Consider the following 12,684-nt stretch of genomic DNA (forward strand, 5'->3'; position numbering starts at 1 on the left):
TGTCTGTCTGTCTGTCTGTCTTCTGTCTGTCTGTCTGTCTGTCTGTCTGTCTGTCTGTCTGTCCATCCCCCCCCCCCCACATCCCCAAACACCAGCAGCAGTCACCATGGCCAAGAAAGATGAGAACCTTTTAGCAAATATTAACAGCGCCTTCCTGAAACACAGCAAGGTGGAGGAAGTGAAGAGGGATAATCTGCTCATGATGCAACCTTATGCTAACTGGGAGGAGTTCCTGATGCCGGCTCCAATGTCGATTGCAATCCTCGGGGAATTAATCATCATCTCTTCCACCGCTGACTTCCCTGTAAACAAGCACAGCCCGGACAGGCAATATCAACACATCAAATACCCGGAATCATTCCGAGCCTGCCTGATGCAGGTCAGTAACCAGGGCTGGAAATGTTTTAACTTGGCTCATAAAAACATGGACCAGATTCGGCTGCACTCCCAGAGTGTCCCGACCCACCTGAAGAGTGCGGTGAAGACCCTGATGCAGGGTGAGCAGCAGAGTCTGGAGAGGCTGCTCCCTCTGCAGTTGGGCAGCATCAAAGCTGTTGCGGATGATTGTCTTGGCCTCGCCCAGGAGGTTGAGAGAAGCTTCTCCTCCATTACTGACCTGATCCATGAATTGCTGGAGGCCTGTACTGGTGCCAAGGGGATGTATGAGGAGGAATCCAAGGTGGTGCGGCGTTCCCTGGAGGATGCCAGCCTTCGGAAGGCCACTGCAGAGAAAGAGAAGACGCAGGCAGACGAATATTTCACCAGGATGAACAAACAGGTCGAGGAGGCTCATGATGCCTACAAGAGGGCAGTGGAGTCTGCTCCCAGTGAGTGGGGGGTTGTTGGCATGTTTGCAGTGGAGAATTCGATCAATCTGGTCAGTAACCTGGTGAGTGGCTTCATGTCGATGGTGACTGCAGATCCAGTCAGCCTGTCTACCACGGTGGTGGAGACCTTGGCGAATGTTGGCAACGTCATTGCCGAAAAGGTTAGGAACAAGGAGCAAGCCAAAGCCTGCAGCCAGCAAGCTGAGGTGGACCCAGTCGCTGCCAGCAATGTCCTCTCCAAGTCCAGTGAGCTGCTGATGGCCACCGTCAAACTCCAGGACTTGCTGTCAGCTGACGCTAAACTGAGTCTGGATAAACTCCTGGATCAGATGTCGGGCAGTGTGAACATCTCCAGGCGCATGTTCCAGCAGATTAAAACCGAGATCAATCTGGAGGAGGACTGCAGCCCCAAGGAAGCAGCCCTGACTCTGTGCAGGAAGGGCATCGCGATCTGTGAGAAGCTGGAGGAGATTGGACAGTGCGAGAATCCGACTGAAGAGCAGATAGAGAGGGTGGCTGGCAGGATCGGGGAGCTCTATGGGAAAGTGGTCAAGTTCAGTGCAGGCTGCGTGGCCAACAACCCGACGGTACTCCCTCAGACTGCCCCGAACCTGTCCAGGGCAGCAGGTGAGCAGCAGCCTGAGGACCAAAGCATGGTGCACACGGTGGTGACCCAGGCCCGGATAAAGATCGAGAATGCCAAGGCACATTTGGATAGCACCCGGGCAGAGTACGAGAGGAGCTTTGAAGCAATGAAGCAGAGTAACAAGGAGCTGGATGAGATCCTGGCCATGATGAGGAAATGTCAGGTGACCAAGGTTGACTTTGACGTGACACTGAAGATGTTGACCCAGGGTCTGGAAGCCTTGGGCAGGGTGAGAGAGCAGTGGACCAAGATGATTCGCTTCTTTGAAATGGTTTCCAACTTGATCCACATTTGCCTCACCAAATCCCTGAGAAAACTCGTCACGGACAGCGAAGTGATCCAAGCAATCGAGGGGTACAGCCAGCAGCAGCACATCCGAGATTTAATTTATGCCCAAGCCTTTCAGGCAACCAACATCTCCCACCTGGTCAATATGATCGCCAGAACCTACGTGGAGATTTCTAGCAAGTACCTGATGGACCGAGTGACCAGTCTGGGCCGGCTGATCACCCTGGACCCTGAGGATGCGGAGTTCCAGAGTGAGCGGCAGCTGCTTCAGCGAGGCTGTGCTGAGGCCCGCCAGATGATCATGGAGCGGGTTCTGAGCAACAAGGAGCAGTTTGAGATTCGGATCCAGCAGCGAATTGAGGCCATTGACTCTGGGCTGAAGGCAGTGCTGCCTCCTGCCTCAGAGGTGGAGCTGCAGGCCATCGAGAGTTCCCTGAACCAGGAAAGCCCATCCATCTTCAGGGAGATTGCAGAGGAGGAGGAGGAGGAAGACGATCAATGGGCCTGACGCAGGAAGGGAAGCTCCAGTGGTAAAGGTGAGTGGGCAGCTCTGTCTGTGCTGCTGGAGGAACGAATTACTGCAGGTAACGCAATTAGACAGAGGAGCAGAAATTAGGCCATTCAGCCCATCAAGCCCACCATTCAATCACGGCTGATAAGTTTCTCAACCCCATTTTCCTGCTTTCTCCCCCTAACCCTTGATATTCAAGAACCTATCGATCTCAGTCTTAAATATACTCAATGACCTGGCCTCCACAGCCTTTTGTGGCAATAAATTCCATAGATTCACCGCCCTCTGGCTGAAGAAGGTTTTCCTTACCTGAATTACTGCAGGTAACGCAATTAGACAGAGGAGCAGAAATTAGGCCATTCAGCCCATCAAGCCCACCATTCAATCACGGCTGATAAGTTTCTCAACCCCATTTTCCCGCTTTCTCCCCCTAACCCTTGATAATCAAGAACCTATCGATCTCAGACTTAAATATACTCAATGACCTGGCCTCTACAGTCTTATGTGCCAATGAATTCCATAGATTCACCACTCTTTGGCTGAAGAAGTTTCTCCTTATCTCTGTTCTAAAAGGACTTCCCTTTATCTAAAGCTGTGCCCTCGAGTCCAGTGTTTCCTACCAATGGAAACATCTTCCCAACATCTACTCTGTCCAGGCCATTCATTATTCTGTATGTTTCATTTAGATTCCTCATCATCATCTAAAGTGCATCGAGTATAAACCCAGAGCCCTCAAACGTTCCTCATATTGTTAAGTGTTTAATTCCTGGGATCATTTTTGTGAACTTCCTCTGAATACACTGCAGGGTCAGTTCAACCTTCCTGAGATATGGGGCCCAAAACTGTGCACAGTACTCCAAATATTGTCTGACCAGAGCCTTATAGAGCCTCAGAAGTAAATTCCTGCTTTTATATTCAAGTCCTCTCAAAATAAATGCCATCATTGCATTTGTCCTCCTAACGACTGACTCAAGCTGCAAGTTTACCTTGAGAGAATCCTGGACTAGAACTCCCAAGTCTCTTTATACTTCAGACTTCTGAATTTTCTAGTCATTTAGAAAATAGCCCATGCCTCTCTTCTTCCTACCAAAGTGTATGACCTCACACTTTCCCACATTGTACTCCATCTGCCACTTCTTTTCTCACTCTCCTACCCTGTCCAAATCCTTCTGCAACCTCCCCGCCCCTCCATGCTCCCGTCCCTCTACCTACCTTTGTAAACTTAGTCAGAATGCCTTCAGTTCCTTCATGTAGATCATTAATGTATAAAGTGAAAAGTTGTGGTTCCAACACTGAGCGTTGCGGAACGACACTTGTAACCGGCTGCCATCCTGAGAAAGACCCTTTTATTTCCACTCTGTGCTTTCTGCCAGGCAGCCAAGTTTCTATCCATGCTAGCACATTGCCTCTGACACCATGGGTCCTTATCTTACTCAGTAGCCTCCTGTGCAGCATCTTGTCCAAGGACTTCTTGAAGTCTAGATCAATAACATCTATTGGCTCTCCTTAGTCTAACCTGGTTGTTATTTCCTCAAAGAATTGTAGCAGATTTGTCAGGCATGACTTCCCCTTGACGAAGCCATGCTGACTTTGCCCTATTTTGCCAAGTATTCAGAAATCTCATCCTTCACAATAGATTCCAGGGTATTACCCACGACCAAGGTTCGGTTAATCAGTCTGTAATGTTCAGTCTCTTGCCTTACTACCTTTCTAAACAGGGGTGTCATGGTAGCAATTTTCCTGTCCTCAGGGACTCTCCCTGATTCTAGCGATTCCTGAAAGATCACCACTAACGCCTCCCCTATCTCTTCAGCTATCACCCTTAGAACTCTGGGGTGTAGTTCATCTGGTCCAGGTGATTTATGCACCTTCAGGACATTCAGTTTTTCTGGCACCTTCTTCTCGGTATGTTGGCCCCTCACTGTCTTGAATTTTTGGGATATTACTTGTGTCTTCCATCGTGAACACTGAAGCAAAATAATTATTCAGCTCCTCAGCCATTGCCTTGTTCCCCACTACTATCTCTCCAGCATCATTTTCCAGCAGCCCAATGTCCACTTTGGATCTCTTTTGCCCTTTATATATCTAAGGAAACTCTTATAGTCTTCCTTTTATATTAATGGCTAGCTTACCCCCATATTTAATCAGGCTCCTCCTTATTTCATTTCTTGTTTCCCTCTGTTGGTCTTTGTGAGCTTCCCAATCCTCCGGTTTCCCACTGCCCTTCACCACATTAGATGTTTTCTCTTTTGCTTTTACACTATCCCTGACTTCCCTGGTCAGCCACGGTTGCTTCCCCCTCCCTGGACCATGCTTCCTTTTCCCTCGGGATGAATCTCTGCTGTGTCTCCTGAATTACTCCCAGAAACCCCTGCCGTTGCTGTCCCATGTCATTCCTGCTGGGCTCCTCTCCCAGTCAATTCTCCCCAGCTCCTCCCTCATGCCTCTGTAGTTGCCTTTATTCAGCTGTAATACTGTTACCTCCAGTTGTATCTTCTCCCTCTCGAACTGCAGAGTAAATTCCATCATATTATGATCACTGCCTCCTAAGGGTTCCTTCACTTTAACCTGCCTTTCCAAGCCTGTCTCGTTGTACAACACTAAACCCAGTATTGCCTGGTCCCTAGTGGGCTCCACCACAAGCTGCTCCAAAAAGCCGTCTCGCAGACATTCCACACATTCCGTTTCTTGCAATCCACGACCAGCCTGTTTTTCCCAGTCCCCCTGCATATTGAAACCCCTGGGATCACTGTAACTTTGCCTTTCCTGCACATCTTTTCTATCTCCTGGTGTATCTTGCACCCTTGCTCCTGATGACTGTTTGGAGGCCTGTACATAACTCCAGCTATGGGGTGTTCACCTTTGTAGTTCCTCAATGCTACCCACACAGATTCCACACCATCTCTCCCTACACAGCTTCTTACTATTGAGTGAGTTTCATTTCTTACTAAGAAAGCAACCCCACCCCCTCTGCCCACCTGCTTATCTTTTCGATGGGATGTATGTCCTTGAATATTCAGCTCCCAATCCTGATCCCCTTGCAGCCATGTCTCCGAGATGCCCACCCTGTCATTCCTGCCAATTTCGATCTGTGCCCCAAGCTCATTTACCTTATTCCTTACACTGCCTGCATTCAGGTCTCATCCCTTCAGTCCTGTATTAACTGTCCCTGTTCTCACTGTCATTGGTTTGTCCAGTGTGTTTGAAGTCTGATTGCTAACCCTTTCCATACACGCTCTCCTAGTTGTGTCTGTGCTGGAGATTTGAATAACCTCTCCTGAGTTCTGAACTCTTACCTACTCCTTTAATTCGGCTTTTCTCATTTGCCTGAGAACTGACCCCTCCCCCATCCTCACCCATTTAGTTTAAAGCCCTGTCTACAGCCCGAGTAACACAATTCACTAAGACCCTATTCCCAACACGGTTCAGATGAAGACTGTCCCTTTGGACCAGCTCCCTCTTCCCCAGTCCTGGTGCCAATGTCCCTTGAATTCAAACCCTTTTCTCCCATACATTTCCCTGATTTAATCTTATTGACCCAGTGCCAATTAGCTCGTGGCTCAGGTAGTAATCCAGAGAGTATTATCTTTTTGGTTCTGTTTTTTAATTGAGCTCCTCGTTGTTCACACTCCCTTAGCAGAACCTCTGCCCCAGCTTTATGAGTGTTATTGGTACCCACATAGACCACAACCACTGGATCACTCCCCCCATCCACGTTCCTCTGCAGTCCAGAGGAGATATCTCAAACCTGAGCACCAGGCAGGCACCACAACCTTTTCTCAAACCTGAGCACCAGGCAGGCACCACAACCTTTGGGCCTTTCAGTCCTGGTCACAGCCTCTGACTGTACTATCCCAAATTACAACAACATTTCTCTTCTGTGCTCCCAGAGATGGCTCCCTGCCCCACAGGGCTGCAGTCAGTCAGCTCCTCCTCCCTACATTCCCCATTCCCATCCACACACACAGTAAAACTCTTGAACCTGTTGGACAAGGCCAGGGCCAGAGGCACCTACATCTCTCCTTCCTGGATCCCTCGACCTGCCTCACTCACAGCCACACCCTCCTCTCCTTGACTACTAACCGAATTTGAGTTAGTTAGTCTAAGGGATGTGACTAACTCCTGAAACACAGCATCTGAGTAACTCTCCCCCTCCCTGAGGTGTTGCAATGTTTAAAGCTCAGACTCCAGCTCATTGACTCTGAGCCAGAGTTCTTCCAACAACTAACATTTACTACAGACATGGTCACCGGGAACCAGAATGGGGTCCAGCAGCTCCCACATCCCACAGAAACAACACATCACCTGACCCTCCATCCTTGTTTTATTTAATTAGTTTTGAATTTGTTTTTTTAATATTAACTGTTTTTGTATCTCTGTTTATGCAAAGTTGGAACCAATAACTTAACAAAATTCAATTTAACACCGATTCAAATTTAGCAGACCCTGTATTAGCCAATCAAGTCACAGCCCTCCTGTGAGGTCAGTTTTCAGTTTCTCCAAAACGGTTTTGAATCCGAGTCACTCACCTTCCCAGACCGCTCTCCGTTCGGACCCGATCCCAGAATGCTGGGATGCGTACTGAGAACACTAAACGCTGGAGATCACAGTGGCTCAGGCAGTATCCATGGAGAGTGAACAAACTAACGTTTTGAGTCTGGATGACTCTTCATCAGAGCAGACAATGGAGAGTCATCGAAGCTCAGTGCCATCTAGCCCTTTCTCCATGGGTTTTACCTGAACCACTGTGATGATGGGGCGGGGGTTGGACTGGGCTGGGCAAGGTCAGAATTCACATGACCCCAGGTTATAATCCAACCGGTTTATTTAAAATCACAAGCTTTCGGAGCACTGCCCCTTCACCAAGGGAAGCACACAGGCACAGAATTTAAAGGCAGAGAGTTCAAAATATCCTACAAATGGTGTGAGTGGAGTGAGGATAGACTGAATAAAGGTCTCACACCACTTGTAGGATATTTTGAACTCCCTGCCGATGAATTCTGTGCCTGTGTGCTTCCCTTGGTGAAGGGGCAGTGCTCCGAAAGCTAATGATTTCAAATAAACCCGTTGGATTATAACCTGGGGTCATGTGACCTCTGTGATCTCCAATCTTTTGTTGTTTTCAGATGGAGACTCTGGGCTGAGTCTGTTGCTCTTCCTTGGAGTCATTGGTTAGCTCGGGACTGTTGGAGGGTCGCGGGACTGTTGGAGGGTCGCGGGACTGTTGGAGGGACGCGGGACTGTTGGAGGGACGCGGGACTGTTGGAGGGACGCGGGACTGTTGGAGGGTCGTGGGACTGTTGGAGGGACGTGGGACTGAGGAGGGTCGTGGGACGGGGTGGGGAGGAGAGGAATGGCTGTTTACCGTGTGACTGGACAGTGGATTTACTTCTCTGTTGTTGTGATAAATTCTAAGAGAATGTAACTGTTTTCACAGCAGGTTTGGAAGAAGTGTTTGGAGTCAGTGCTGAAAGGTGTGGAGCTCCGAGTGCACCATTTCTGGAACCGGCAATGCATTTGTTTGGTTATCTCCGTCTGTGCAGTGCTGGGATTTGGAGCTTTATTATTGAGCTGTAACATTCCTCGGTGAGAGAGCACAGAGACTATCCCAGCTAGAACAGCCCCTTATCCAATCTGATCCACCCTTCAACTCTGACAGCTTATCTGATTGGTCAGAAAGGAGAATTTACAAGAATTAATGAAACATTCCAAGCTAAAATTCAGCATTAATATATTTCAAAAGTTTGGATAAAACAATGCACGTGATACAATCTGTTACAGCACACCATTATAATCTGTGTTACAGTCTACCGTTATAATCTGTCTGGTACAATTGAATCTGATGACGGCTGGATGTTTCATTGATACCAATATCCTGTCCTATAAAACTCCGACCGAGTTAAAATTGTCCAGTGAAGCATCTAATTCTTTGTTCAAACCACAGCGGACTACTTTGACAATGTCTGATTGTATAAACTTCCCAGAGTAAGTTACAAATGCAAATACCATCAAACCACAATAGGCCAAACCCTTTTTGCATCATCGTAATTCTGAGATTTATTTAATGGTGAATGTAATACCCACGGCATTCTTTCCTGCTCTCTCTCTGACCAAAGTGACTTAAACAACCTAGGGGCATGGCGCGGGGAGGGGGGTGATGGCCAAGGATTAATATTGCTCGGTTGTTAACCCATGGCAGAGGGCGGAATTTGAATTCAATAAAAATCTGGAATTAACAGTCTAATGGTGACCATGGAACCGTTGCTGATTGTCAGAAAACCCCATCTGGGTCTCATGCTCTTTCGGGTCAGAAACTGCCCAGTCTGGCCTACACGTGACTCCAGACCCACAGTAATGTGGGTGACACTGAACTGCCCTCTGGGTGGTTACAGGCAAGCAATAAATGCCTAACTAGTGATGCCCACATCCTGTGAGCGAATAAACAAACTTCGAGTGTCTTGTTGTCATTTTTGAAAAAGCTTGCAATGATATTAAAGGGTTTTCTGGTAAAGGAGATAAACTGGTTTATGGTTTCTACACATTTCAGAAAGGCAGCAATTTGGGTCACTCTCTCAAAGCATTCCTAACACGTTCGGCCATTAGACTGTGTATAGATGCTTTAAACGTTTGGTCATATTGTTTCCTTACGTTCATGCTCACAGATCCAACAGCTCTGTGCTTTTGTTAGCTGCCGTTGTGGCTCTGTATGAAAGTGAGCCCTTGCTCAGAGGCCTGTCCTTTAGACACACTCTGCTTATGTGTTTTGGTCTTGGGTTTAACATTGAACAGCCTGAATACCTTACAGGGCCAGTGACTCTCCATTTCTGATGCAGGTCTGGCTGGAAAAGCTTCTGCAAATCTCAACCACAGACTTTGATCAAAAGCGTAAACAATCTCCCGATTCCTTCCAAAACCTCTTGCCCCTGCTCCTCTTGTTGTCCCTCCCTGAGATTGTCTGTTCTCGTTCCCCTCCTCCTCCTCCTGTCAGGCAGCTGCTCGAGCCATTTTCTAACCACCTGCTCAGAGATGTCATTCCTTGCCTGAGGATTAGGTGGGACATGGACCCAGGCATCCTTGTTTAGAGGTATGGACATTGCCACTGCAGAGAGTCAAACCTGTTTGCAGTGAGGACCCTGCTGTCTCTGTCAGAGCCCAGAGGATAGCGTTCTCAACAAGCTGCTCCAGTGACTGGGCAGGGGGGCTCCCGTCAACCAGATGGACAGAATTCCTCAAACCAGATACCAGGAAGGCCGCTGGGAAACTCTTACAGTAAGAAAATCCTTCCTGTGTTTTGGAAAGTCCAGATTTGTTGGGTTTCAGAGAGTGAGAGAATGTCTCCATCTGAGGGGCAGGTGATCATCAGATATTACCACTTTATCTATTACCAACCCTCTGTAAGCCCAGGACTGCCTTCACTGAGGTGGGACCGTACCCCGTCCTGTGGGACCGTACCCCTGTGGAACCGTACCCCTGTGGGACCGTACCCCTGTGGGACCGTACCCCGTCCTGTGGGACCGTACCCTGTCCTGTGGGACCGTACCCCTGTGGGACCGTACCCCTGTGACTGAATTCCCACATCATCCTTCCATGTTCCCACCTTGTAACAGTGACTGGAGCCCGGTGGGCTGTGATGTCGCACAGGGATCACTGCCAGGTCCCTTATTGTTTGGACTATTCATTAATGATGTGGATGAGAATATGGAGAGAAGGGTGATAAGTTGATGGGTGACACTAAGGTTAACAGTAAGGAAGAATGTTGTAAGTTACAGGAGGATCTAGATGAACTTATCAGATGGGCAGATCAGTGGCAGATGAAGATTAACTGATAAACGTGAATCGGTGTACTTTGGAAGAATTAACAGGGAAGAATTCTATGAATGGAAGGACAGTAGGAAGCTCGGAGGAAAAGAGGGATCTTGCAATACTTGTTCATAAATCCCTGAAGGAGGCAGGAGAGGGTGATAGGGTTGGTGATAAGGCAAATGGGACACTTGCCTTTACCTGTTGAGGCACAGACTGTAAGAGCAGGGAGGTGATGTTGGGGCAGGACAGGACATTGGTCAGGCCCCAGCTGGAGGACTGTGTGCAGTTCTGGTCCCCACACTACAGGAAGGATGGGATTGTACTGGAGGGGGTGGAGAGGAACTTCACCAGGATGGTTCCCGGGATGGAACATTTTATCCAGTCTCAGGTGAGCTCGGGCTGTTTTCTTTAGAACAGAGATGGCTGAAGGGAGGATCCTGACAAAGGGGTATAAGATGAAGAGGAGCATGGACGGTGGTAGCAAACAACTGAGGAGGGAAAACAAGGAGAGCGATTTTCTAACCAACTTGTTCAAGGATGTTATTACACACCTCGAACAGGTAGGCCCTCCACCTGGGCCTCCTGGATCACAGGCAGGGACACTACCACTGCACCATAAAAGGCCTTGGGAGCCCAGGGATAGTGGAGCCTAATGAAAGCCAACTCTCCCTCTTCTCATCCATCATTGCAGAAAGGCAGTGAGGAGACAGGGACAGGGATCCGACATTCCTCCTTCCCTGAAAGCTGCCTGCTGTAAATAAACTGGGACACTCCTGGGGACACAGAGAGAGAGAGAGAGAGTCACAGACTGGCTCGAAGCAGATCGGGATAGTGGAGACCAGGGAAGGTAGGTGAGATTTCAGAAATCTGTTCAAAATCAGAGGTTTTAATTGAATGAATGAGGAGGAAGTGGAAAGATGCTAAGGGGAAGTGAGAATTGATATTTTTAAACAGCTAGTGTTATTCTGTGTCTGGAACGGCAGTGGATTCCAAAGAGTGTTTGTGAACACAGCCAGCACCTTGTGCTGCTCTGGATAATCAGCCCCTGAGCAGGGTCCAGTCCCTCACTGGGTGGACTGAGGCCCAGCGTTCACACACGGGCTACTGTTTCCAATCTGCTCGGATCTCGCTTTGTGGCTGAGTCTGTGGGCAGGGCCTAACCACTGCGTTCTCTCTGTGGTTTAGCCAAGTTCTCCTTTTGTGGAATTTCCTGCAGAGAGACAGGGCAGCCACCCGTTCAGGTTAGGGACCCAGGAAACCTCAGTGAGGGGAACATGGCTCTCCTCTTCCTCTGCCCACCCTCCCACTCCCCTCCCTGTCCCTCTCCCTGTAACTCGGCAGGAAAGCTCTCCTCCCATCTACATTCTCTCTCACTCTGAGCACTGTCAGATGCCACTGAACAGATCAATGCTCCGAAAAGTACTTGTCGTGATCAGAGAGAAGAATCTATTTCCGGTCCGGACCCTGAGGCTTTGGACGATCATTAAACTGGGATCCCGAGGATCAGGATCTGTTTCCGATTGGGGTCTGTCCTGCCGGTTTCTGGGTCTTGTTGTTGTTGATCCGGATCTTGGCGTTCCTGCTGACCCAGAAAGCTGGCAGCAGGCCCTGGGTGAAGCCAGTCTGGAACTGGTGCAGGAGCAGGATCGCCTGCTCACGGATCCCATAGAACGACAAGGTCTGACTGGGAAAGTCCAAGAGGAGGCCGAGACACTGGTACGGGGAAGGCACGGGCTCACTTTTCCTGTTATCGTGCCAGGCCACCCCACTGCCCTGGTCCAGCTCCAGGCACCAGGAGACCGCATTCTCTCCGAGGATGGAGGCAGACCCACGGTCAGTCCGGTGGATTTGACGATTCGCCAAGCCAACACGCACGGAGCCCCCACTCACCGATACCTCCCAGTAATGGACCCCAGATGTAAACTCCTGGTTTCCCAGCACTTGGTGCTGCCGAGTGAACCTGTCTGTGTGTTTGGGATGGTTCTGGTTCTTGGGATGCTTATTGGTCACGAGTTGCAGATCGTCTGAAAGTAGCAGCCAATCAGATGCTGTGTTTGGGTCAAAGGTCACCACACTGAAGTCTGCAACGAACAACAGAGGTAAGTGTACATCAGAAACTGCTATCGTCCCACACACCACTCTCACCACAACTCTCAGCCATCCTGGTTATTCTTCAGACCAGCTACTGCTCAATCACCATTCAGTGTGAAGGAAAGTTAACCCCAAGTGTAACTCAGTGACAGGATGCCTTACTGATACTCACATCGCATGAGATCCTGCCTGGTTTGTGGTGGGGTTAGATACATCTGAATGGGGCTGGATACAGACAGAGTCGCTGCTTCAGCTCCTGGCAAACAGAACCACAGTAAATGGACAATACTGACTTCAACAAAACTAACTTCAATCACAGAGCACGGCTCACTGCGTATGCAGGCCTCTATTACTAAACACACCAGGTTCAAACACAAATACTGGGATCACACTGTCGGAGAGTCAGTGCTGAGGGAGTGCCGCGCAGTCGGAGGGTCAGTGCTGAGGGAGTGCCGCACTGTCAGAGGGTCAGTGCTGAGGGAGTGCCGCACTGTCGGAGGGTCAGTGCTGAGGGAGTG

The 12,684-nt window shown here is 49.2% G+C and overlaps 2 protein-coding genes across 5 annotated transcripts in view; one reads left to right on the forward strand and one right to left on the reverse strand.

Annotated features, from left to right (window-relative positions):
* Positions 1–94: 94 nt before the first annotated feature.
* On the forward strand, positions 95–8,516 carry LOC122552539. 2 transcript variants are annotated; one of them, XM_043695224.1, is made up of 2 exons: positions 95–2,297; positions 7,710–8,516. In XM_043695224.1, the coding sequence occupies exon 1, from the start codon at positions 107–109 to the stop codon at positions 2,267–2,269; it is 2,163 nt and encodes a 720-aa protein (XP_043551159.1). In that variant the 5' UTR covers positions 95–106; the 3' UTR covers positions 2,270–2,297; positions 7,710–8,516. The 2 variants fall into 2 exon arrangements, with proteins under 2 accessions (XP_043551159.1, XP_043551158.1); XM_043695223.1 differs by having other exon boundaries at positions 7,713–8,516.
* The window catches only part of LOC122552540 (tripartite motif-containing protein 16-like), an 11,737-nt gene continuing 7,550 nt past the window's right edge, over positions 8,498–12,684 (reverse strand). For 2 of the 3 annotated variants that reach the window (XM_043695225.1, XM_043695226.1), the window contains 2 exons: positions 12,339–12,422; positions 8,498–12,156 (listed from right to left, as the gene is read on the reverse strand). In XM_043695225.1, the coding sequence (XP_043551160.1) occupies positions 11,579–12,156; positions 12,339–12,422 (662 nt within the window). In that variant the 3' untranslated portion in view covers positions 8,498–11,578. The remainder of the gene's footprint in view (positions 12,157–12,338; positions 12,423–12,684) is intronic. The other variant, XM_043695227.1, reaches the window with a different exon arrangement.

Source organism: Chiloscyllium plagiosum, chromosome 9 (genome assembly GCF_004010195.1).
Source record: "Chiloscyllium plagiosum isolate BGI_BamShark_2017 chromosome 9, ASM401019v2, whole genome shotgun sequence".
Taxonomy (NCBI): domain Eukaryota; kingdom Metazoa; phylum Chordata; class Chondrichthyes; order Orectolobiformes; family Hemiscylliidae; genus Chiloscyllium; species Chiloscyllium plagiosum.